The sequence below is a fragment of the Lissotriton vulgaris genome, chromosome 2_1, assembly GCF_964263255.1.
Source record: "Lissotriton vulgaris chromosome 2_1, aLisVul1.2, whole genome shotgun sequence".
Taxonomy (NCBI): Eukaryota; Metazoa; Chordata; class Amphibia; order Caudata; family Salamandridae; genus Lissotriton; species Lissotriton vulgaris.
The window spans coordinates 2,077,406,202-2,077,433,595 of NC_141687.1; the positions used below are offsets into that span (position 1 = coordinate 2,077,406,202).

The window sequence follows — 27,394 nt, forward strand, 5'->3', positions numbered from 1 at the left end:
AGTTAAACTGACCATATATGTGCTTCACCTTTGGTACTAAAAGTGATTTGTACTTGGTAACATATTAGCCATATTGGCACGCCTTTCATTTACTACATTTTCTAAAGCCAGAGCTTTGATTTAGTCAAATTGTTTTTGATGCTTTGCTACTTTCAGGTCTACTCTCAACTAGATGTTCCCTCGTCGCTCTGGCTCTCCTGAAAGTTACTCCTGCTCTTCTGGGTGCCACCTTGCCTGGGATGGGGTTATTATTATTAAGTACCAGTACTTCTGAATTGTAGATCGTACTCCTCCTTCCTGTCCATCATACGTTGTAATAAGTCTGAAATGTGGCTCAATCTTGGTTAGCTTCTTTGTCTCTTTTCTCTTGAATTTGAATTCTTCTCTGGGTCTTGATTTAGCTCTGGGTTTTGCCCTCTCTATGCTGGTGCGTGTGTAGCCCCTGGCTTTAAATCTAATTGCCAGGTCCTCCAATGATATGTTTTCTTCAGTAGTCTTGCTACAATTACGCCTCACCCGTATTGTGAAAGTATGTGTCCAATTCATCTTATGAGGAATTTAGCATGTTGTGTTATTCTTGGAGTTTTTTCACTTTGCGACAGAAGATGCTTTTTGCAACTTTGAGGAGAGGCACTTAACCAGCCAAAGGTATTTACAAAGCAGGGACACTCAGACACCCATAAGGTCCTGCTTATACTTTTCAGTCCTCCTTGCTATAGATAATAGTGAAGAATTACCTTGTTTGAAGTACATTCTGTGTATAGTATACCAATTAAATGCACTGGTTGTAGTCATTTTTTTCCATCCTCCCCAAGATAGCGGCACAGATATTTATTAAATATTTTCAAAAGACATGGATATTTTTCGGTTGAGTTCTGGAGCTGGTACAGAATTAGCATATATTATTATGGATCGGACAATGGACAATACTCTTTGTGTTAAGTGTGCACTTATGACTGAGATGCTCTAAGTTCTAAGTACATAACAAGTGATGACGGTTTGAGAGGGATTCCAAACTGGTCTCCTCTAAAATCAAGATACTAACCGGAGAAGGGACAGTCTCGAAGATACCAGTTCGATTAATTGGTTAACCATTCTTGGAAGTTAAACTACTATGAAACTTGGGAATATAAGTTGTCAAATGGTTTTAAACTCGAAAAGTTAAAGACAGGTTTATAAACAGGAAGTGATTTCAAAAGGATGTGGTCAAAAAAATTAGCAACACTTGCAAGGTCTCAGGAAAATGTGTTCTTCCATTAATTGGGAGCATATCACCCAACTCCCTAGTCACACTCCTGGGAGATCTGATCACTTTATATAATCGCAATCCAACTAATTTCCGCTCCATCATCTTCCACTTCCAACCAAGCAGAGTCAATCAAAACACTGAAAGCGTGCCGCCTTACCGAGCCTTCTTCCAGACTGAGGTGAAGAGTGGCATCTCCTGGCTTGTAATCCTTGCGCAGCTCTGCCGATTTCCAGACTTCTTCCGGGTCAGGTATCCACACTCTGGCATGCTGGAAGAGAAATGAAGAAGCAACTTTAATAATCTTTCTGAGGGAAGGCAGAAAGTGATACAGCTTTATACAGTCCAACATTGGGGAAAAAACACTGGCTCCATTACAGCAGCCACAATCTAGAAAATCAAGCACAAAAAAATCATTTGACCCACTTCACAGCTGTTTGCTACAACAAAACAAGAACAAGCACAGAATGCAAGTACAGAAGGAGGACAACAGTGCACTTATTGTTTTTCAAACTTTCTTGCTCCTTGTTTTTGAAGCTGATGTTTTATGAAAAATATTTGCCCATCAGGGTGGCATCTACTAACTGTGGCCAGAATGGTGGGCGGCTGGCAGCTTCAGGTAAGTTCTTTTATTTTTATATATTCAAGCACACCCCTCCCGTGCTCCTCCCGCGCCCACTCTCCTGCGTTCCCTCTACCCAGCCGACCACCCTTGGTTTGTGGAGGCCGCCACTGAATTGAGGGTAGCAGTTGGAAAGCATTTTCAGTGTAATTAGGTTTATCCTGACTCTCTGTCCCCGCCCTCCTCCATATGTCTAACCCTCTTTGCGCATCTGTGTGAGGAAGGGACAGGGGGCATTTCCGGCAGGGTTCTAAGTGTCTTTACAAGTGGACTGTGGAAAGAGGCACGGGTACCAAAGGTTCCACCCCAGCTGTTGCACTTCTTCTCTTCCTGGTCCAAGCAGCACCTGGGGTCAGACTCTCATCCAATCCCCGAGCTGCTCTCCTGCTAGGACATCAGCGCAGGGACTGGCTGAGCAGGCTGAAGAGACACTCCGCTCAAGTCAGGGAATCTGTGGGGGTTTCTCGAGCCCAGCTGTTCAATGCAGCCGGGCTGGAGAAACCGAAGTGCGCATGTGTGTTTCGGTCGGCCTAAGACGGCTGGCCAAAAACATATGCGCACTTAGGGATTGCACATAGCACTCCTCCTCCCGTGCCCCACCCCATCCTCTCCTGCACATGCTGGCAAAATGATGCTAGAACATCATTATATTTTATATTTGCTGGCTCTGAGCCAGGCAGTTGGGCAACGCTCCTCCGCCATTGCGGAGGAGCCGAGCCGCCCCTGCTTCCATGGACATCATCGACAGGATTATCGGATTTGAGTTCTTGTTTATGTTACCAGTTTTTACTTTAGCTTTGGGTATTCACCTGTATGATCCTTTCAATGCTAATCAGGATAATATTGCTGGGGCTGAATTATGCAGATGATAGAATATCTGGTAAGTGATTGTAATATGAGCCATTGTAGAAAAGACATCTGCAATTATACAAATGTTTTTTGTTTTTTTTAAACTTTATTTAGCATTTTATTAAAGACAAAGCAAGGCGCGGATTCCAAGTAAATGACATTCCGGGTACAATCACGAGACATTTTCAATATTAGTTACCTTTGATTCACAGTAGGTTATGCAATATGTGATATATCATACATATAATACATTTAAGGCCCCTCTTGAGCGACACCACAGTTTGTGCATCCATAAACATATGCCCACCTCCCCTCCAATAGTGTAGTTGCGAAATAGGAATAGACCTCAGCTGTAGGGAATGGGCGCCTTCTACTTTAAAGTGTTTGTGTGTGGCGAATACCAGTATAGTCCACCCTAGTTGGGACTATACCCTGCTCCAGCTGCGTGGGGGATCTTGCTGTTGTGCTGATAGGAAGGCCTTGAAGAGGCCCCAAATGTCCTTAGGTCTGGAGGAGGGAGGAATTGTGTTGGCATACTGGTCACTTCTCATAGAACAGGAAGCTAGGCTTTGAATCCAGCCCTCTTTTTTGGGGCCCTCTTGCCCCCCTTTGTATCGCTACCTCTCATTTAGTCAAGAGTAGAAAGATGGCAAGAAATCTACGAACTTTGAGAGGGAATTGGACAACGTATCCCAAGAGTGCAATCTCGGGCAGGGGGTTCATTGGCACTTGTATTATCTTGCTCAATGTATGGTGAACTTCCACCTAGATACTGTGTATGCGCAGGCATGTGCAGTCTAGGTGAGCGAAGTCTGCTTGAGGGGAATGGTATCGCTGAAATGATGTGACCTAGTGAGTCTATCTTGTGTGCTCTGGCTGGGGTAACATATATTCTGCGTAGAAACTTGAAATGGATCAGTTTATGCCTACTATTTAGAGATAATGTTTTCGTCACTTTACAGCAAGCCGTCCATTGTTCGTAAGAGATTGGATTGCCCAAGTCCTCTTCCCAAGCGCTGTGGACCCTGCAATCGTCCACTGGAATCAAGTCGGCGCATGCACTGTAAAGTTGGGACATCAAATGGGCCCCCTTGCTACTACCTATCACCATTGTGAGTGGGGGAAAGGTTGGAGGTTCTAGCGGGTAGACCAGGAACTGAGCTCGCAGCGCCGACCAAAGTCTAACCAAGAAAAATCTGTCTACAAAGGTCACGTCCGGAAACGAAGATGCGTCTTCCGGGTCAAAAATATGACCTGTCTGAAACAAGTCGCCCATTTTGACGATATTAAATTTGGTGCACGTCTTCTGTACCAACTTTTTGCCAGTTATGGGTAGCCATTTTGCATTAGGGAGCGGGAGGTCGGAGGAGTAAATCGCCTGGAATTTCGTGATCCCAGTTTAGACCAAGCCCAGCAGGTTGTGGGGACCGGTTGAATGTCCTTGGGATCTTGAGGGATACAGAGGGGCAGAACTGGGCCAAGGTGTCCGGCAAGACAAAATCTGACCGGCCTCAGGAAAGTGATCCTGGCATCCGGGTGGTACCATGTCTGCGCAAAGCTGCATTGTGCTTATAGAAAGTACAATTGTAGATCTGGAACTCCATACCCTTCTCTATCACATGGGAGTGTCATGAACTGCCATCTCACTCTAGGTGTCTTGGTGCCCCAAACTAGCCTGATTAATTGAGAGCGGAGAGTACTAAACAATGTATTCATAAGTGGCATTGGGATATTATGAAACAAATATAAAAAGTTCGGGAGCACAATCATTTTAATAAGGGCCACTCGCCCTGCCATGGAGAGAGTGAGTTTTAGCCAGTGGTCTATTTGCGTCTCAAGTTTGGAGATCGCCACACCATAATTGCGACGGATGATTTGATCTGTCTCGAGATGAATGTGCACCCCCCGGGTACCTCACTGAGTCTGAGCACCATTCCAGCGGAAACTCCAGCTCCGATCGGGACGTGCTACTTGTGAGGGGGAAGATGACTGATTTATGCCAATTTATCCCTAATCAAGAGAAGGTGCCAAAACTGAGAATTTCTCTTATAAGAGGGTCTAGGTTCGTCTGGGGGTCACAAACATATAAAATTGTGTTGTCAGCATATAAAGAGACCAGCAAGGGGCCCGTGCCGAACTGTAAATCTTTACGTAGATGCTGCTCCTGAAAATGCCTTATCAGGGGGTCCATTGCTAATATAAACAACAAGGGTGATAACGGGCACCCCTGTCTTGTGCCACGCGACAATGGGAAGGGTGCCAACAGGGTACCATTCAGCCAGAGCCTAGCAGTGGGTTGACTATATAATAGCGCCGTAGTGGCAATAAAGACCTGTGGCATACCCATTCTTTGCATCACAGATAGGAAAAAGGACCATTCCAAGGAGTCGAAGGCTTTTTCGGTTTCTAGTAGGATAGCTGCTGCGGCAGTTTCTGGGTTTATTCTGTTCAGGGTGTTAAATAAGGTGCGGAGGTTGAAAGCCGTGGATCGGTGTGGTATAAAGCCTGACTGGGCGGGGGAGATAATGGATCCCATCAGGAGAGAGAGGCGGCATGCTAATGCCTTGGCAAGTATTTTATAGTCCTTGTTTAGAAGGGACAGGGGTCGATATGAGCCACAAAGCAGGGGCTGTTATACAAATGTTAGTATCATATCTGTACGACTAACAAGATTTCAATGCATAATATGTGTATTACCTACTAAACAAATTACAGTAAAATAGTTTGGTTTTTTTTTAAAACCCATTACTTGAAGGGGCTCAGAGCAAGGGCGTTTGAAAGACACACAATCTTCATCCTGGGTTCACAATATTAGACTGCACAAGTGTTCTGCGGTAGCTGGGCTGTGAACAGTCCAGTCATTCCGCCGTAGCAATGGAATGTAGTCAATGGAATGGCATCTATACTCCAGAGACTGGAATGTTGTGGTTCAAAGGAAATCAGCAGTTGCCCAGGAATGCTGTTGAGAGATGGATGGGATTCTCTTTTTATGGAATAAACCAAACGTATGGTCACAACGTGCCTCCTGTGATATTTGATGTTCTATTGGCCATGGATCTTACAGTGGCGTAGTCGGCAGGATCTGAACCTGCGCTGGGATACCCCATTGGATTTCATACAGCACTGCATTTGTCACTCCTTTTGGCACGTTTAGATACATTCAATGCCGTTTGGCTTAGTTTCAGCAACCTTGGTATTCCAACGTGCCATGGAGAATGTTTTAAAGGGTATTGAGGGTGTATGTGTCTACCAAGATGACATTCTTGTGTTTGGAAAGGATATAGAGGAGCACAGTATTCATCTTAGGACCGTCTTGAAAAAACTGGATGATTCGAATCTCACCATTAGAGCATAGAAATGCCTGTTTTCTACTACCACAGTCAATTATTTAGTGCATACTATTACTGGTGATGGAATAATGCCTAAAGCAGATTTGGTGGACACCATCTCACGCATGAGTTCAGCCTCCTCACAGGAGGAGCTGATGGAATTCTTGGGGATGATGGAGTACTACAATAAGTGTGTTGAAAATTTTGCTGAGTGGAGCGTGAAAACTGAGACTGTTGATGAGGAACGGAGTGGGGTTAGCATGGAATGAAGCATGTGAAAAGGAGTTTACGGTTCTGAAGGAGAAGCTCAATGCAGCTCCCAAATTGATGAGGTTTTGACCCACAAGGAAAATCTGTAATCACAACTGATGCTAGTCTTAAGGGTTTAGGTGTGGTGCTACAGCAGAGAGGGAGTGAGGGCATGAACACAATCATGTTTGTGTTGTGTGGTTTAAAAGATGCTGAATCTAGATTTTCGGTGAGTGAACGTGAAGCTCTTGCAGTATTCTGGGTAATTATAAAGTTGAAATTTGAAGTGAGAACTAACCTCCACCCCTCTGTGAAATATTTATGAAGAAAGAACTGACTTTGTGTCAGGAAGGATAACTAAATGGGTGATTGTCCTGCAAGAATTCGATTTTGACATGAGACATACACCGGGAGTAGAGAATGGTATTGCTGAAACATTGTCAAGATTGGTTTCAAGGGAGCATGATGGACAAGATGTTTGTGATCTGTATGATGATGAAGCTGAATTTGTGTGTGTGGTGGAAAACTGTTATTTCAGAGTAGCAGTGGCAAGAAGAGTTTGATGCTGATTTGGTACTTGGTGAGGTATTGTCCCTTGTGAAGAATGCTTGGCATACTAAAAGGCAAGCCTCAGATGGGGGTAACGTGTTTTGGGGAGTGAAAGATTAATTGAGCATGTGCAGTAATCTTTTGTTTCGTGGTACTAGTACCTCCTGCAAGCTTCGTGAGAAGTTAATCGGTCTAGCTCATGTGTCCCGTCTAGGTATGTCTAAAACCAAGGAGAGATTACACTCGTCTTTTTGGTGGCCGGGGATGGACTTACAGATTGAAAGGCTTATGCAAGACTGCTTACCATGCTCTTTGAGTGAGAAGTCTAATAACACGAGGGTACAGACCATGATGGTCAGAAGTCGCTTCTCTGGGCAATGGAAAGAAATTGCCCTAGACATCCTTGGTCCTGTTCAAGGAGAGGGTCAGCAAATCTATGTGATGGTGGTTGTAGAGATTTTTTCACAGTGGCCTGAAGTGTGCTTGGCAGTGGGAGTGGAGACCAAGCATCTACTTGCATTTTTGAAGGGTCTAATGGCAAGGGAAGGTTTCCCAGAGATGCTTCTACCTGATAATGGAAGTTGCTGTGAAGAAGAAAATAAATCTGCAAGAAACTGGCGTGAGAGGGAGGCCAAAAGAGTGCATGCAAGGAAAATACATTTTGATTGCAGGAATGCTGTAAAAATAACAGTGGTTACAGTGAGTGGCGTGATAACGATCAAACGGCCTGGATGGTGTGAAGTGGGTCAAAATGTTCTATACCTATTTGTGTTATCAAGGATTTTGATAATGCTGTAAAGACACAGAGTCATCGCATTTGAAACCTTGGCAGGATAGTGGTGTACAAGGGTCCTCCTAGTCTCTCTGAGCAGGAGGGGACGGGTGGAGATATGGTTTTTGGCAGTAGTGTAATTGATGCTAGCACAAAGGTTGGGTGGAGATGTCCTCTAGGGTGGGGAGGAGTCTTATTTGAGGTATTTTGTGCAATAAGTTCTTTGTATTTTAGTATGCAGCATTTATGTTCCTTGCTTTCTAGTGAAATGCTCTTGGGTGTTCTTGTTTTCTCATAATTTAACCTTGCTGGGGTTTGCTTCTGTGCATATGTTATAGGAGGGAGGTGTGTGGTATCTGGGCTGTGCATAGTCTGGTAATTCTGCAGTGGCAATGGAATGTAGTTACTGGAATGGCATATATGTCGCTACAGAGACTGAAATGTTGTGGTTCAAAAGAAATCAGCAGTTGCCCAGGAATGCTGTTGGGAGTTGGATGAGTTTCTCTTTTTATGGAAAAAACCAAACTTATGGTCACAACGTGCCTCCTGTGATCTTTGATGTCCTATTGGCCATGGATCTTACATATTCCTAAAATAAGATTTCTTTCAAAATACACAAAGTAGTAGACATAAAGATATTTATATGAATTAAGCAGAAAGGTGCGTCTATTTATGGTGCTCCGACATAATAGGCAACAGGGAATACCGAACTCTAGCAGTATGTTGCCACTGGAATTTCTCTTACCGCTATTCCAGAAGGATACAGTTAAAAGCCATATGCAGCATTTATATACCTGAATTGCAGCACCACGGCAGTAACATTACCTCAGGATTCATTTGCATGAAGTAATTTCCTATGAGAAGGACCCATATGCCTTACTCAGTCAGTACCATGTTCCTATACTGGACTGTAGAAGGCTGAGGAAGGGCATCAACACCATCAAAAGGATCAACCAGCAGATGAGGCAAGAGAGCAGCATAGACTGGGGAGCGCCCATCTGTCTTTATATAGTGGAAGATGTCTTTTCATAACAAAACCAAAGGGGATCCAGCCATCACCAGCCAGATATACGCTATAACTCTACTTATACCGTTATTACCCTAATGGTAAAGAAGGCACTCTGGCCACACTGGATCGGTTTGCTTCATACTGAGCTCCATGAAAATACACATGACTTGGTGAAGCACATTTGGATAGAGATTTAACCTAAGGGGGGAGGGGCTGAAGTCCCTTCCTCAGCACACCAAACACTAGCAGCAGGTCAGAACCCCAACGCATTTACAACTGATGGACCCAGTCACAGGCAGTGTTTCTTTGGGTGGTCGCTTGTGGCCAAGTAGAGATATGCCATGATTGCCCTGAATCTAATGTGCCTTTACAAATATTTTCCATTGTTTGTATCCTGAAACTAGCATCAATGGTAATTTTAGCAGCAGTGACACCTCCTAACTTTTGTTTAGGGCTCTGAATGAATAATTAGCCTTGGATGAGAGGTGCATGATTACTAGTACATTTAGTGTTCAGGAATGCTAACTGTTTTGAGTCTACTGAGTTTCAGTAATCTAGAGTGACAGGGTGCCGGAGAGGCAGGTTTCCAGTGACTGGTAATGGCTTTGTTGGTGGACGACGCATGGGTGCATTGTGTGTTACGCGAGTAAGAGTGATAGAAGAGGTCGCAACTGCAGACCTTAATAAGAGATGATAAAGAGGGTCCCGGTCGGACTCCAAGTGAGAACTTATGAGAGCCAGGCAGGTGTTCGCCCAGTTTGACAGCAGGGTAGGCAAGATGTAAGGAAGGTCAGATACTCCAGTTCACTCAGTAAGGTAAAGGAGTACCATCCTGTGATCTATGACATAATACTCCTAGACGGCATGCAGCTTTTACGTCATGTGCTTTGAAGGGGTCTTCACAGATAGAGAGCCATTTCCATAGCGTATCCAGAGCATAAGAGACATCACATTTTATCCCAAAAGCTACACGGTAGAGGACTGCAGTTCAGTGGGCAATATTTAATCAGGACAATTGAGGTTTCATAGCAAATGAACACTCCAGTTTTAAACACTATCTAAAAGAAAAATCAAGTTTAATAAAAATTCATGTTTATTATATCTTTTTAGACAGTAGGTCTGATCCCTTGATGTCTGAAAGGTCCAACAGAAAATTATACAGCAAGATATTTTCTTATTAGTAATATTGGACACCTAAACTCCAAACACAGGACTTATTGCTTAAATATGTGCCGAATACAGTCATTCTTTCAACATATACTAAAGCAAATAAACACAACTAATACAGTAAAACTTTAAAACCCTATGGATTCCACTCGCCTCCCCACAAAAAAAAAAATAGAATCACAGGAGCTGGAGTCTGACATTTTTGCAAACACAAATGGAGAACATATATGGACATCCTCTGTAAACTTTGGGATTGACAGACCTTACGTTCAAAGCTTTTGTGCAGTCGCATAGGCTCTGAATCACAAAATTGAAGCCTTTGCAAACGCAAATAGCTTTTCGATATGTACAAAACCCAAATTGCGATTTAGTAACTTGTTAGAGAATCACAAAATAGGTTTGCGACAAAATACAAAATAGCAAATTTAAAGGGGATTGTTTAAATCATCACTTCTAATTAGCAATTTCATATGGTTTGAACCAATGGTTTACAATCACAATTGTGGAAAAAAATTGATAGTGAACCAACACTTCAAAGTAGGTGGTAACCGACTCGCAAACAAGAAGGGGTGCCTTATGACCCCTTCTCTTTTGGCAATGTTGTAAATTACTTTTCTTCATAGTGGGTCCCAATTATCATCAATATTATGCATATTAATGAGATAGGTCAAACTGTGACACTTCCTATGAAACAGAAATTTGCGAACCATCTAGTCTGAATACATGACGTTTGCAAAAAAACTGTGCTTTTGGTAAGTTGGCGCGCAAATTGCGATTACTACCAAATACATTGTACGAACAGAAGACCCCATATTTTTTTTTATGGATTCAGATACTTCTAATTGGTGAATGGCTGCCTACCTTAACTTTTTTAAGAGTCCATGAGAGGCTTTCTCCATGGAATCATTTTAAAGAGGTTTACATCATTGCTTAATCTGTGCTGGTGTTTTTCATGTTATGGACACCAGCACTCATTTTGGAGACCAAGACTTATTTTTCATTCCATACTTTGATTAAGAACAGGGGATAGTAAGGTAGAAAACAGAGAAAGAAGGATGAAGAGAAAGTTCAGAAAACAATGCAAAATGGAGGAAACTGACGCAAAAGAAGCTGCAAGACCGAGATTCATAGAAAGTGTACGGAAGTAGAAAAAAAGAGGGATGAGGTAGAATCAAGTCTAGAAAGCCTTGCTATGCAGCAAGTCTGGCATTAAACAGCGCTCACAGCGGGATTCTAAAATGAACTTTGGCCCGCCCTTTTTTTAATAAATTAAGAACTGATTTGGGCCACAGAGTCATTTCAAATTGTTTTGTAGTAATTTTTTTCACCTTTTCAATGCAGTGCCAAATGGACCTGGACTAAACGTAAAAAAATATTTTGTTTTGGTTCCTCTGAGCCATCTAACCTGTGTGTCGTCCATGAGGTGCGACACACATCCGGAACCAAAGTAAACAAGCATTGGCATAGCCAATAGGTCTCACCTTTGGGACCTTATAGGTGTTTAGCAAGAGCTATTGCCATTTTTGTTGCCTTACAAATAATTAGGATAATATTATGTATAATTGAAAACCTGCATTAGAAAAGAAATAATAAAACCCATGTCTACCATGAAGGCGAACCTTGTGGGATGTTTCCCGGTTATGTGCACTTGTGTCAGTGCTGGGGCACCTTGAAAGCAAATGGCAGTGATGATATACTCAAGCTTTAAGTCCCTTGCATGTGAATAACAAAAATGCTCCCATTAGGAGAATACCATACGCTATCGAGAAACGGAAAAGGGCCTTTTGTACCATCGTGTCACTGCTGTTATATTATTTATATGAAATATTGATAGAGATATCAAAATAAAAAAGACTGCTGCTTGGGCATTTAAATTCACGATGGGTAAACCTGCATGACATGCCATGCTGTCACTGAATTAGTAAATGTCTTTAGGGATCCATTCCAAAGTGAAATCTTTTTTTTTTTTGCATAGACCACAAATGGGGTTCATTTTTGCACAAAAATTTAGAGCATTAATGATCTCATTAAGACAAAGCTGCGCTTGTTATGTAGCTGTATATTCATTCATTCATCTTACAGGGAAAATCTAATAAAAATGGCACTACAAACAAATGGGTTGTGGCGACAACAACCTCGATGTGGATGATAAGCGCCGTGCTTTCTACCAGCACTCGGAACTAAGACCAGGGTCTGAAGCAGAGCTTCTCCGGGGCGCAGTCAGAGCCCCCAGCTGACATGCACTCGTCAAAGGTCCGGAAGGAAGACAAAGACAGTCTGTGAGGTACAGGCCGCGCTTCAGAGTGGCAAACATCGCAATGCCATTAGCTGTTCACAGGCGGGCCCCGGGACATGCCAAGTTAGGAATACTAGCTGGCACAGAGGCCTGGAGCAGATTGGCACCAATTCTTCTGCCATTCACTCATGGGGAGAGGCAAGGCCAGTCCATGGAACGAGCAAAGAAGGACTGGGGGAAGAGAAATGGCTCAGGGGGAAATGTGAAGGGGAGGGAAGAAGGTGGAAGGAAGAACGAGGAGGAAACGAGGTCAGTTATGGGGAGGGAGAGAAGAAAGGGTGGATGGGAAGCCGGAAAAGTGGAACAGGAAGGGCGGGTAGGGAAAGGAAGGGCGGGTAGGGAAAGGAATGGCAGGCGGATCAGAGATAAAGGTCCCCTGAGAATCGCTAAGACAGAGGAAACAAGTGGGAGGGGTGGGGGAGTGTGTCCGAGACCAGGGACACGCAGCGTTTACCTTGCGGGATCGAGCGCGATAATTGCTAACACATGGCGCTGCTGCTCTCTCCCGCAAGGGAAACGCCAAACGTGCACGTATTGCAATAAAAAGCAATGCAATGCGTGTACGTTTTTGGCCAAAAAAGCTGATCGATTCCAAGAGGTCTCCTCCTATGCAGGGCGTGCACGCTGCGTAGACGAGACCTAAAAACACACCAAAACTCTGAATGCACTTGAAATTTGTATTAACTCACCCGATCGCACAAGAAATACGATCCGTGGATAACCATGGAGCCCGTTTCATGGCTGAGTTCCTCCAGGGGACTCCAGGTTAACACCTGCTTGGAATAATTTAATTGAAAAGCTTTAATCCCAGCGGGAAGCTGAAAGTGACTTCGCAGAGAGCTACTTATCAGCGCAGAGTTAAGAGGATCGTTACTGCACAGCCAGTGATTGACAGAGCGGTCTGATCCCCGTGTGCAGTCACGATCAAACGATGTTGAAATCTAAACAGCATTCTTTATTTACAACCACAAACTATAATTAGAACTATTACATCTAGTGCAATTAAAACGATCACAAAAACGAAACAACTGTTATTAAATGTCTAGTCTCTCCCTCCGATATATGCAGAAAGGAGTACGAAGTGTGCAAAGGCCGCAATCCAAGCTAGGAGCATGGGCCCTGTAGACCCATGATGGGTGGTCAGACTCATGGGCCTCTGCAGCCGCAGCACTGTTGATAGGACCGAGTGCCTATAGTAGTGCTTTAGCTTCACTACAAAGTTTTAACTTTGGTAAAGTCCTCCATCCCTTGAAAATTACATTCGAGGTTATTGATACTTTTCGATTATTCACACCTCTCCAAAACACCTTTTACCCAACCAATAACAAAAAAAATGTATATGCACTTAATTGCTGGCAAAACCTATTTAAACTAGCATAGTACACGTGGAGAAGTGTGGCTCACTGGTTAGAGGAGGCAGACCTGGAAGCAGAGGTCAGCCCGGGACCAGGGTTCAATTCCCGGCTCGGCGGGGTCTTGAGTCCTAAAATGTCCATGGACTCGACAATTCTCGCTCCGGTGCCTACTCGATTCACGGGTTCACACTCTGCGACTCTGGGCAATAGCTTGCTTAATCTCCACAACGGCCCCTCGCGGCGGGATGCCTGGCTTTCACCTTGCGGATACCCTGCCGGGGTTATCTCACAGGGGAATACCAGGACGGGTTCCCTAAGCAAGCGCTTAGAAACCGCTCGGTGATTTGCGCTATATAAATTCCTGTACATTTACATTTACATTACACGTATACTTGTACAGAGCCCAGCAGAATGCTCTGCTGTGTAGCTTGCTCGGGTGCTTTTTTGGGGATATTATTATGTTTGTCTCCAAAACCCTATTTTCCTCTATATAAAAATATCATTTTTTTAAATATAGGGTGGGCTAGCAGACGTTTTTCCTCACACCGGATCCATGAGGCAGGTGCTAGTATGCGCTCTGCTCTTGAAAATATAAAATCCTTGAGTTGCAGGTGTATCTTACTCCTCTGATAGGATGAACGGAAGAGGGATTCAAAAATGTATCATTGTTTACTTCCCTCATGCAAGCAATACAGCTCGATTTTTCATCCAAAATGCAGCCTGGTGTAAACCCCTGTGGGGTCAGGATCTGGAACAGGAAGAGTTCCTGTGTTGTTCTCCGCCCCACAGTCGTTGTAGATAGTTGTCCCCAGGCTGCTTTGGTAGGACCTGCGTGATCAATTAGTAGCCTTAATCACGTACTGAAGGAGCCTCTAAACCTACGTCCGTCTGACCGGCGAATCTCGGTCGGTCAAGCAGCCGGCTGCTTGTTCCAGATCCTGACCCCACAGGTTGTATCTATCTAACCCCGCAGCCCATAATGGGCTCCTTTTTAAGTTTATGAGCACTTCCTTTGGTCCTGATGAATTGCCTTGATGGCATGAAACATGTCGACCAGATCACTTGTTGAGGGTTGAACGGGCTTCCCACACATAGGTTGGCTGAAATCCCATACCCCTCTTAGTTTTAATAAAGTAGGTAGCTACAGGAATAAAATACCCAGAGTAGACTGCACTAACTTTTTTTTAGAATCACTACACGTCACGCTCACTACTTCACGATTAGGGCCCCTCACATCCACTCAAACATCGGCTTTGGAATAAAAGATCTCCGACAAAGTGCAGCACTAAGTGCTGCCCGTCAGGCATTGCAGTGCCGGCTTGACGCAGGAGCAGGAAGCCGATGATGACACGAAGCGACCGGTTGGGAATGCGACAGCAGTCATAGAGCCAACCTGTTGTGTGAGGTTTCGCTAACTCCGAAAAGGGACAATCACCCCTGACTTCCAGATACAACCTCCCTTTCAGAGAGAGGAAGCTAGTCCACTCTTTATTACATAGATATCACCCCCAGGGGAACTTTGTGCAATCAGTTGGGTAATAGTTCGTTGGGACATGCACACTGGACCCCTATAAATATTGTCCCCCCATTGTCCCCCTCTTTTGTTGTTATCCATTCTGGAGCACCCAAAACATAGATTAATGAAGTGTGACAACTTCCATCTATCTGTCCTTCGGCCTTCCTGTAGCAGTAATCAGGCACACAAAAGGAAAGGCTCTGCTTAGATCCTTCCTCACCTGAGCAATAGAAAATGTAGGTCCAACCTTCACATATGCCATCAAGGAAACCTGGAGTGCACAGTAAGAACAAGTAATCAGCAACAACTCCCTCAGAATGTACTTATTTACGCCTACTACCACTCGTGGGGTATAGGCCACCAACCGGGACTCTCCAGCCATCTCTGTCATGGGCTTTTTTTTCAGTCTGACTACAGGTGTAACTCATCTCCTTGCAGTCTGCCTCAAGGCCTCGACACCAGGTGTGTCTTGGGCTTCCTCTTTTCCTTTTCTTTTGAGAGTTCAGGGTGAGGGCTTGAGTCTCTGTCATCAGTCTCACGACCAGCACCGACAACACCCTTACCACCGCCGAACACCTGCATTTCCAGATCCACACCGACCCGAAGACCACCCTCAGAGGCACCCTGATCTACCGACCCCCGGGACCACGCACACAATTCAGCGAGGACATCGCCGACTTTGTCAGCCCGCATGCCCTCCCCTCCGCCGACTACATCCTCCTGGGGGACCTCAACTTCCACCTGGAGAACAACAACGACCGCAACACCAGCACCCTGCTCGACAACCTCGCCAATCTTGGACTCAAGCAGCTGGTGTCCACCCCCACCCACCTCGCCGGACACACACTCGACGCAGTCTTCTCTTCCAGCACAGACATCGACTTCAGCCACGCCACAGAGCTTCAATGGACGGACCACAGCTGCGTCCACTTCACCTTCAAGAGAACGACGACCCACCACCACCAGCAACAGGCCGCCCGCAGAAGCTGGAACAAGATCACAGCAGACCAGCTCGCCACCTCCCTGAGCCAGCACCCTCCTGCCAGCTCAGCGAACCCCAGCCAGGCCGCCGACAACCTCACGAAGTGGATCAGCAACTGCGCGGACGAACTCGCCCCGCTGAGGACCCCGCCCAGCAGACCCGGCAGCAAGAAAGCCCCGTGGTTCACCGACTAACTCAAGAGCTCCAAGAAGAACTGCCGAGCCCTCGAGAAAGTCTGGAGAAGGGAACCTACACCGGACAACAGGACCACCTTCAAGCTGGCCACCCGGAAGCACCACCAGCTGATCCGCGCCGCCAAGAAAACTGCTTTCAAGGACCGGCTGAACAACAACGCACACAACTGCAAGGAACTCTTCAACATCGTGAAAGAGCTCTCCAACCCCAGCGCAGGAAACAACGACATCACCCCATCGCAAGACCTCTGCAACTCCCTCGCTTCATACTTCCACAACAAGATCGCGGACATACACAACAGCTTCAACAACCAACCAATGCACACCAAGACCGAACAACCACCCCCCACCACCACCCTCCCCGCCTGGACCCTGATCAGCACCGAAGACACCATCTGCACGATGAACTCCATCCACTCCGGATCACCGACCGACCCCTGCCCTCACCACGTCTTCAACAAGGCTGACGCTGTCATCGCACCCCACCTGCGAGACATCATCAACACATCCTTCGACACCGCCACCTTCCCTGAGAGCTGGAAGCACGCCGAACTCAGCGCTCTACTCAAGAAACCCACAGCGGACCCCACCGAACTCAAGAATTACCGCCCCATCTCGCTCCTCCCGTTTCCAGCCAAAGTCATCGAGAAGACCGTCAACAAGCAGATGGCCGCCTTCCTCGAGACGAATGGATCCCTCGACCCCTCACAGTCCGGCTTCCGAGCCAATCACAGCACCGAGACCGCCCTCATCGCCGCCACCGATGACATCCGAGCCCTGATGGACAACGGAGAAACAGCGGCCCTCATCCTCCTAGACCTCTCCGCGGCATTCGACACTGTCTGCCACCGCACCCTAGTACAGCGCCTCAGCAACGTCGGAATCCAGGACAAGGCGGTGGAATGGATCATCTCCTTCCTCGACGGAAGAACACAGAGAGTCCGCCTACCACCGTACAAGTCAGAGGCCACCGAAGTCATCTGCGGCGACCCTCAAGGATCCTCTCTGAGCCCCACCCTCTTCAACGTCTACATGAGCCCCCTCGCGGCCATCGCACGCCAACACAACCTCAACATAATCTCCTACGCCGACGACACCCAGCTGATCCTCTCCCTGACCAACGACCCCGCCGCCGCCAGAGCCAACCTGCACGAAGGGATGAAAGAGGTAGCCGAGTGGATGACGACCAGCCGCCTGAAACTGAACTCGGACAAGACGGAGGTCCTCATCCTGGGCTCCTCACCCTCCGCCTGGGACGACTCCTGGTGGCCTCCCGCCCTGGGCACCGCACCCAAACCGACAGACCATGCACGCAACCTGGGCTTCATCCTGGACTCCTCCCTCTCCATGACCAGGCAAGTCAACAACGTCTCCTCGGCGTGCTTCAACATCCTACGCATGCTACGGAAGATCTTCTGGTGGATCCCCACCGAGACCAGGAAGACCGTCACCCAGGCCCTCGTCACTAGCCGACTGGACTACGGCAACGCCCTCTACGCCGGTACCACCGCCAAGCTCCAGAAGAGACTCCAGCGGATCCAGAACGCCTCAGCCAGACTCATCCTCGACATCCCACGAACCAGCCACATCTCCGGACATCTGAGAGACCTTCACTGGCTCCCCGTCAACAAAAGAATCACCTTCCGCCTCCTCACCCACGCACACAAAGCCCTACACGACCAAGGCCCGAGCTACCTCAACAGCCGAATCAACTTCTACGCTCCCAAACGCCACCTCCGATCAGCCAACCACGCCCTCGCCGCCGTCCCCCGCATCCGAAGAGCGACTACAGGAGGAAGGTCCTTTTCCTACCTGGCCGCCAAGACCTGGAACTCCCTCCCGACCGACCTGCGCCTGACCCAAGACCACCTCTCCTTCAGGAAGAAGCTGAAGACCTGGCTGTTCGAGCAGTAGCGGCACCCCCCCACCCCCAGCGCCTTGAGACCCTACGGGTATGTAGTGCGCTCTATAAATGTCATTGATTGATTGATTGATTGGTGGTGTTTGATGAGGGCTTGTGGAGGGTGTGCCCTATCTAGCACTAGTGTCTTTTGATGATTTCTTAATGAGCAGGGAGTTGGAAACTCTGCTGCCATAGGCAGTTGTTCCTAATGGTGTTTGGTCAATGGATTTGAGCAATTTTCCTCAGACAGGTGTTGATGAAGGATTGGACTTTGTTGGTAAGGTTACTGTTGTCCTCCAAGTTTCTGCTCCATACAGAAGAACCTATTTTACGTTGGTGTTAAAAAGCCTGATCTTGGTTTGCAACATTAGGTCCTTGGAGCTCCAGATCTTCTTTAGCTGATTGAAGGCCGCCCTTATTTAGCCGATTTTTGACTTGACGTCGAGATCTATGCTGCCCTGCTTGTCTGTGACACTGCTGAGATAGGTGAAGGCATCAACCTCTGCCAGTGCAACGCCTGCAAAGAGTGACTGCAGTTGTTCTGACCGTGTTAGCCTCGAGATATTGTTTTATCCCCTGTGGATGTTAAGGCCAAGTTGTGCTGATGTGGCTGCCACTTGGTCGGTCTTCTATTTCACCTGCAGATGGGTATGGGAAAGTAGGTCCAGGTCATTTGCAAAGTCTGGGTTGTCGAACTGCGTCCAACATGTTCACTGGATCCCACTCCTTCTTCTTGCTTTGGATGTCTTCATGAATCAGTCTACAGCCAACAGGAAGAAAAAAGTTAAGAGCATACAAACCTGGTGGACTCGATCCTCACTTCAAAGACTTCTGGGAGTTGTCCTTCACGGACTATCTTGCAGGTTATTCCCTCGTAAGAGTTCCTGATGATTCGTATGAGTTTATCTGGCACATCATAGTGGTGCAGGAGTTTCCAAAGGATCTCTACGTCTATGCTGTTGAATGCCATCTCAAAATTTATGAAGTTGACATAGAGGGGAGAGTTCCATTCCATCGACTGCTCAATGATGATGCACAGAGTTACAATCTGGTTTGTGCAAGATCTATCTTTGCGGAAGCCAGCTTGCTGGTCCCACAACTGAATATAGACTCATTCCTTCATGTTGTTCAGGATAACTCAGTTGAACACTTTGCCTGGGGTTGAGAGAAGAGTTGTGCCTCTGTAGTATGTGCAGAAACTCAGGTCACCTTTGTTGGGAATCTAGATCAGCTATCCCTCCTTTCGGCCTGACAGCACATTTTCTTCTTTATAGATCCTTCTAAACATGGGGTAGAGCATGTCTACGGTTTCGATTTCTGCCTTCAGTGCCTCTGCAGGAATGTTGTCAGGTTCTGGTTCCTTCCTTGGTTGGTCTGCTGCAGTCAATTGGCAAGTACTTCTCAGGTGGCTGTATGTGTTGTGGAGATTGCGATGCGGGCTGCTGCAGCAATTCTTCAAATTGCTCCACGCATCTTTGTTTTGGCCTTCGTTGCCCACCTCCCTAATAAGGCTCTCTGAATTTCAAAAGAGAGACATTTCTCCATTCCTTCCCACCCCAGTCTCTGCTCTCCCCCCATAAGATGTTGGGAATACAAGCAAATGCCGCATTTGCACTTCTTCTAAAATGGGGATTCTTGACAGGTCATCAGTCCCCACCCTCACAAGGATATAAAGGTACATTGCTTGTTTGATGTATGAAATTATTGAATGATAATGTTTTGTGAAAAAGTAGAATATAAAGTGTCTAAACTCTGACGGGCAGCTTGTCTGCTCCGGGCATGATTGCGCTTCTTAAAATACAGCCTTGAGAACATAAACTCGTCCAAACAAGAACACTAGCAACCATTTGCATGCAGCAACTGAAATTTCCACTCAGGATGGTAGGCAAATTTTTTTAACTAATGGGTGGCAAAGTAAAACTCAAAATCTAGCTCCAGAGGTATCTCTGGGCCACTTTCATTACACCTCACCTTAGAGTCAAACAACTTCAGTGGGATCCTCAAAAACATTGGGACTATATGAAATCATAAGGGGCTCTCTGTAGCAAATTTACTGCCTTCTCTTTCTTGAGGCATCTTTGTTTTCAGACCTCTCGTCACAGCAACCAGAAGAAAACAACAGAGTGGTGTGGAGTGTTAGATTTAATTATACCAATCAAACTAAGACTTATTTATGTTGTCTGTCCAATTTATGAAGCTCCAATGAATTCAGATGCACACAGACAAGGATCTAGTCAATAGAAGAGGCCAATCGCACTAAGGGAGGTGCAGAACGCGTTAATAGAGGACCAGAGAGAGAGCCATGTCTGAAAGTACAATATCGCAGTCATATTTTGAGTATACCAATGACTATTGTGCCAGCAATTTATCAGGAGAGAATTAGGAATAACATTGTCTTGGCCTAGTGCATATTCTGATTTGGACTGACCTTATACTTACAGCAACTGTACAAGGGCTTTGCCAATTTTATATCACCAAGAGGAAGTTTGGAAGCCATTACACATCATCAGTCCTGTTCACAAACTCTTCAGCTTGTCTTTCAGGGGTTGAGTTTATGGCTGGCTTTGTCTCAAAAAACGGTTGTCTTGTCCTCTCAGTGCTCGACAGGCCACTGTTTAGACATTAGACCGTGCCGTGTCAACCATCAGCTTGGGTGCCAGCACAGAAACTGGGGAACAACCAGAGTATGCCAACACCCTGTAATGATAGTTAATTATCTTATTTTTCTTCATTTTAAGAGTAGGGTTGATTCATTTAAAGAAACCAATGTTGACTAGTTTATTTAAGATTCTATTCATATGTATATTTTTACTTTTACATCTCAATGAAAATTCTTGTTCCTTTGTTATCGTTTCAAAATAAAAAGTAAAAAAAAACAGGGATCATATTTACTGTGCAATATAGGCGTTCCTCCGTGAGATGAACTGTTATTTTTGGTTGCATCATGCTGAGCACGAGAGTCAGGTGATTCTGCTTTTCTCTACAAGTCTTGTCCATTCCCACCTTTTTTGGGGTCTTTACACGCTAAAGAGATGGGGCTCAATCACCTTCAAGCACCATTCACTGCTGCTTTATCTTGGATCATTTCCTTTGCGAGAGATAGCGTGCTCCAGTTGGGCGGATCTGCAAACCACAGAGGAGGCATCAAGGGCTGCAGGCACAGCTCTCCTCCCTCCCAAATCCTTCAGCACAATGGGTGGAGCCACAGATTGCTCCCCCTTCGCCAGACTAGATTCTGGAATAGCCTAGGATGCCGTCAAGGGCACCGACCCCCTGACCTCCTCCAGCCCTACACAAACAGTTACAAAATGCTTAGTGGAACAGACAACAGAATTTGTGAAACCATTCAGAATTTCAACTGGCATTTTCGGGTCAGCATCTCTATTCCACGGTCTATAACTGATTGACAATGGTAGGATTCACATGGGGGGATCCGAGCACACAGCTGATTTCTATTAAGTACCTTAAAGTGCATTTCAAACGTTGCACCAGACAGGTACAGTACCATTACATTAAGTCACGGCCTAACTGGTATGGCTGCAAGTAAGATCCTCAAGAGTGTCTGGTGAAAGTTTATTTATGTTTAATATGATTATATATTCTTTTATCCTAATATCTTAAACTTGAATGTTACTGCATATTTTTTGCAGCAAGTTTTTGCTCTTCTATTTTTATTTTACCAGTCATGTCGTAATGTAGAAGCTGACAAGTACAGGAAAATAATGCTCTGGAAATATGGTTCACGAAAATGTAATAGCATCATATGAAACACACAAAAAAATGTCAAAGGTAGTTTCCTCCCGCTTAAAAAAGATCAATCTATTCAGTCCGGACTGAACTCTCCACATGGCGGGTCCAGTCTCACAGTGATCACCACCATGATCATGAGCTCCTTAGTACCACTTGCTATAAACACGTCTGCTTACAAACCGCCAGAGCCAAGCTCATCTCTATCTTCACCTCCATCATTATTTCACTCAACACCCATTTACTGTCCTCCAGGGCATCCTATCTCATCTGGTGCTTGCATTAGTTTTCTTCATTTTGCCAAGCAAATTCCATATTTTCTTGGGTAGGATTGGGAAACCTTCAGACACCAACCTGCAGGTGCCCCTCCCTTGAACATTGCTAAAGCCACTGCACCAACACCACCTATTAATCCACCCCGTACGACTGGTCCTCTTTCAATGACGCTGCCTGTGTTGAAGTCAGTCCTGGAATTTGCAAACTACACATTAATCGCTTTGTCCAAAAAATTATTTCATTTGAACAAACAAAGCAACCGGAAGTGATGGACTGTCCGACAGTGAGGTGTCCTACTTAAGTATATTGCGTTATGTTTCACATTACTGCAAGCAGCACCGCCTTGCAGCGTTGTATTTCTGTAATCAGCAGATGACTTCAATGCCTGTGTATGCTGGTCATGAAGCCAAAAATGTGAAAAGTATTCCAATTGAATTGCAGGTTTGCAGGACAGACATTCAATGGCTAAGTCATAACCACTTGCAAAAAACACCTTCAATAACATTATTCCAAACTGTGACCGTTCATCTTTCCTACCCCCTACTACTCTCTGGTGGATTGTGCAGCTTTGAAGAATTTGGTTGGACTGGACTAGGTCCTCATTGGCCTTTAAGTCAATGTGAAATATTTTGACGGCAACTAGTAAATTGAATCAGTTAGTTTTACATTATTTTCAAGGGTGTGGGTATTAAACAGTTTAGGTTGCTCCTATGCAGCCTCAGATTATCTTCCAAGCTTAATTCAAGGCTCGACAAAATCTTGGCATTGCCTCCTGAACCCAAATAGTATGACTTTGCTCTTCACACAAGGTGCTTCATGAGATTGGGTACCTGCTTATCGAGATGGCCTTCTGGTCTGCCCAAACAAGCTGAGGCCATCGGGCTTTGTGGCACAAGACTCCAACTACCCACAATGAACTTCTCACTCAATATGCCTGAATGCCAACCCATCTGATGATGCAGCGATCACAGATGCCAAGGTACCCGGGCATTCATTTATTTACCTCTGTGTAAGAAGTGACAGGGTAAAACATGCATCGTTTAATTTCTGGTACAGATTTTTGGTTTTTAAAGCATACTTGAGGCATGCTTCGCCTCCATTGCCCTTTGAGAGGACAGTGAATGTTTTATTGCCCTAGGAGGCAGGGTAGGCCACCAGAGGGCAGTGCAATATTACTCTCATAAACATAAACAGCTATAAAGATAATATTATACCTACTATGTCTATATTGTAGGACAGGAATTGTGCCCTCTGACTTGGCCTGACCCAATCTTTAAATGTAATAACAGACTGCAGAAAATCTCTTATTATTATTAAAGCATATTATAATCAGGGTCACTGGAATTATGTGATTGTGTGGCCACAGCGATTTTTGCATATTTATAGATTTGCCACATTTGATACAAATGCCATCATCTGCCGCATAATCTGAAGATTTTAACCAAAAAAATTAAAGATGAATAGATGGATATATGAGTGAAAGCATGCATGGGTGAAAGAGGGTTGATGATTGGATAAAAGGGTGGATAAGTGAAAGATTGGATGGATGAATGAAAGGTAGGGAGGATGGATGAAAGGGTGGGTGATGGATGAGTGAAAGGAGGGAGGGAGTGAAAGAGTGGATGGAATAAAGGAGTGAAAGGGTTGATTGCTGGATGAGGGAAAGGGTGGATAAAGAGATGGATGAGTGAAAGGATGACTGGATAGGTTTGGAGGTGGATGGATGGATAGGTTTGAATATGAATGGTGGACAGACGGAATGGTGAAAAACTGAATGATTGATGAGACTGAATAGACGGAATGTAAAGGTTAAATAGTGGACATCAGCAGGTAATTGGAGGGTGAAAGGATGAATGGATAGATTGATGGAAGAGACAAGAGATATCTTCTGGGGAGGGTCATAATGAGTTGCTTCACTTGCTTGGTGCCATAAGCGCCTTGGTGCGACGTGGGGGTATTTTCAGTCTCTTCCTACCCGCGTGCTCAAAAAATATATAGTATTGTGGCAAACAGCAATTGACAGTATGACATTAAGAAGGTGCAACTATTGCAGAAAAATGGAAGTGTTAACATATTATCTCATTTCTTTTTCATTTTGTGTAATGAGTTAAACTGCTTTGTTCATATAAATACATTTCTCATGTGTTTTGGTGTGTGCTGCAAATAATATAGAAGTTGTTAAGTTTCATCATGTCTAGCCCTTAGCCCCGACCGTAGCCCCGCCCCTCACTACACCTCTAGCTCACTTTAATGAGTACCTGCACTTATTTTTTTTCCCCATTTAAAGCACTGGTCACAACTACAAGGTAACCATGGGACTATGACGGTTTTCAAACCTGACAGCATCACAAAATAAAATAAATAAAAAAATAAAATGATGGACGGAGTGTTGAAACTTTAGGGGGCAGGGTCAAGACAGATTTGCATATGGCTGGATCCAACCTGGGGTGGCAAGGTGAGCAAAAGAACGATGGATTTAATTCAGATCTGTGACTAGGGGTGAATGTTTGATATTGTTCGGCATTCCGTCCATCATCTTTTTGTGTTGCTTTCATACTCGAGTCATAGCGGCCCATCCGGTTCTGAAGGATGGCGGCCGACTGGGGAATGCCAGAGTGGCACAATGGCCAATCCTGCATTCTTTGTTAGAGTTCAATCTAACGTTGTTCTCTGCTATCCAGGAAAATCTCGACATTCAGGAGCAAGGGGCAATGGGCTTGGTTGGGTAAACTGGAGGGGACGTCCTCAATATGCTTCGGCACCAGCCCGTGTCAGTTACACAAAGACAGCAGGTCAGAGGTTCAAGGCGTGGCGCTACCAGGGCCTGTGAGTCACGCCACGTGGAGCCTCCGTTTTCTGACAGCTGAGCCTCGCCTCCATTTAATCTTGCCTACGTTGTTTCACTCGCCCGGGCGGGTTTCATCTCATGGTGCCTCACATTCTTGGCAAAAAAAGGATTAACGACAGCTTGATATCTGGTAGTTTGTTATGCACACTGTTGTCTTTTGTCATGGATGTTTTTACAGACTATTTTGAAATCCGCTCGTTTGTATCAAAGTTCATATAGGCATATTTTCTTTAAAATAGTCTGTGTTGCTGCCTTGACTTCGTATTTCACAAAGGCCACGCCACCACAGAGAAATCAGATTTATTTTCGGAGTAATTGCAAGGTGCAAAAATGACATCTCACATGTTCTAGTATTTTAATATCAGATGTTGTCTTCCCTTTATAAGGGACTCGAATAATTTACTTGTGAGTGGTCCAGTTCCACTGTTTTGCTCACATGTACGAGACAGCTGGGAGTTTCTCTGCCCAACAGGGACTGCTGTGTGAAGCACAGACACAATTCTGCAGTTCACAAGCAAAGATGGTAGCATAAAGGGCAAGGTTTCCAATTGTTGTAAATTGCCTGGAAGCTGTAAACACCTGCATGGGTGTGTGTCATTCCAGTTCCAGTAAATGCGCTCGGGCTCTTAAAATAAATAACTAGAGCAAAGACGTTTTATGGCATGGGCAAAGTGGGCCCTGGCCCAGAGCCCCAGCCTTTCAGGGGCCGCTGATAGAGCCATCTCTCTCTGCAGAGAGTCTTCCGCTTATGACCTTGAATCATCCTTAATCAGATTGTTATTAATACAATTTTCCTTTAATTTATTTTTTTAATGTGGGTGATGTGTGAGAGTCGGTTACAGACATTTTGCAGAGAAATGTTGTGTTTATGTTTCAAATAAACAGCCATTAAAGATTTTTTTTAGATCAAAACAGGACTTCCCATATGAGAAATGGGAGGGTGTCAGAGATTATTTGCAATAATATTAGTAAGTTACTGCTGCTGTGATATAATATTAAAACACGTCATTATTCCTAAATATTAGATGTAAACACATGTAGAATGTGTATGAATGTGCCTGTACAGTGTCAGTGACGTGGGTGGACAAAGAGGGCATGAAAAAACTGAAATTGGATAATTAATTCAAATCTGTTACCAAAACTGCCTTTTAAAATACATTTGGCCAAAGCCCCCAAAATCTTAAGGCTGTCCCTTAACTAGAGTACAGGGTTTCCGGACGCTCACTTTTCTCCTAGCAGCACCGACATATTTATGTCATTTGTTGCAATCTGGCGCCATCTTTTGGACTTCTATGGTGGCCCCTGCAGACTTGTGAGGTGACAGTGAATACTCCAGGTAACATACAAGATGGACATTGAGTAGTGATATACAGGACTGAAGAGGAGCCCCCCCAAAACGGATGCAGAATCGTCCCAGTTGCAGCAGCTGCTTAAAGTGCACAGGCACAAATTGCTCGTGACAGGTAATACTGGACACTTTTTTGTATTCTTTTAGTAACTTGGCGTCTCAGGCATAGTTTGTGGGTGAAAGCAAGCAGCCATGTGCTGTAATGTCTGGAGTCCACCTGTATACTGAAGGCGTAGCCTGTACATAAACCATCTACGAAAAAGACATGCTACAAGGACTACAGCTCTAGGGCAGAGAAGAGTGAACAAAAACATCTAGACACTTATGAGTTATAAAACCAGTTCTACTGTATCCCTAAGGCACAGAGTGCAATTACACAAAACAATACCCAGAGGTTAGACACTTTGAAATTGTTGGGATGCTGTATCCAGGAAAGGAGTTTAGCTTCATTTCATAAACTAACCAATCAAAATCTCCATCTTAAATATCTTCCGACTGAACTAAAGCTGTCAAATGTACACTGCATAGCGCATCTAAGCTCAACAGGCTCAAAATCCCAGGCAGTTCCACCCAACATGTCCAATAATCCCTCGGTTGTCTCCTCACCTACATGCTCCGCGACTACCTGACACCGTGTTCTACATACAGGGGAGGCTGTTTCCTCTTGGGGCCTTTTGCTGAAAGAGCAAAGAAAGCAAAGATCTGCAGCCTCTCTGTAATGGCGGGCTCCGCTCGCGTTGCCGTCTTCTCGTGGGTTTGGCTCGTGGGTTCGATCTCTGTCCACCTCACGAGCCAAAGCCCGAGCCTAGTGTGTTTACTTTTAAGAATATGTATACACGTGCCACGGCCCGTGTATACCCTGTTGTGCTTTGAATTACTTCCCTCGCGCATGGACGGCTGAGTCTTTCCGTTTGCCATTGTAACCATCGGCTTCACGGAGACCAGACGTCCATGACGGGTGGAGTCATCTTTGAGAAGAATAAATTCACTTACCTGAATCTACTGCCTCATCTACCTTGATTACATATTTTGGCGACGAGCGGGAGACTCCACCCCACCCACGCTGACCTTTTTTCCGGATTCAGCACTTCGTCAATTTCGTAAGATGTCATTGGTCGGATGAAATTACCAATCATC

General features: G+C 45.2%; 1 protein-coding gene across 5 annotated transcripts in view; it reads right to left on the minus strand.

Moving 5' to 3' along the window:
- Positions 1–27,394, minus strand: part of MYO5A (myosin VA) — a 712,580-nt gene that overhangs the window by 472,840 nt on the left and 212,346 nt on the right. For all 5 annotated transcript variants that reach the window (XM_086958311.1, XM_086958310.1, XM_086958309.1 and 2 more), the window contains exon 2: positions 1,407–1,517. In XM_086958311.1, coding sequence (XP_086814437.1) covers positions 1,407–1,517 — 111 coding nt within the window. The remainder of the gene's footprint in view (positions 1–1,406; positions 1,518–27,394) is intronic.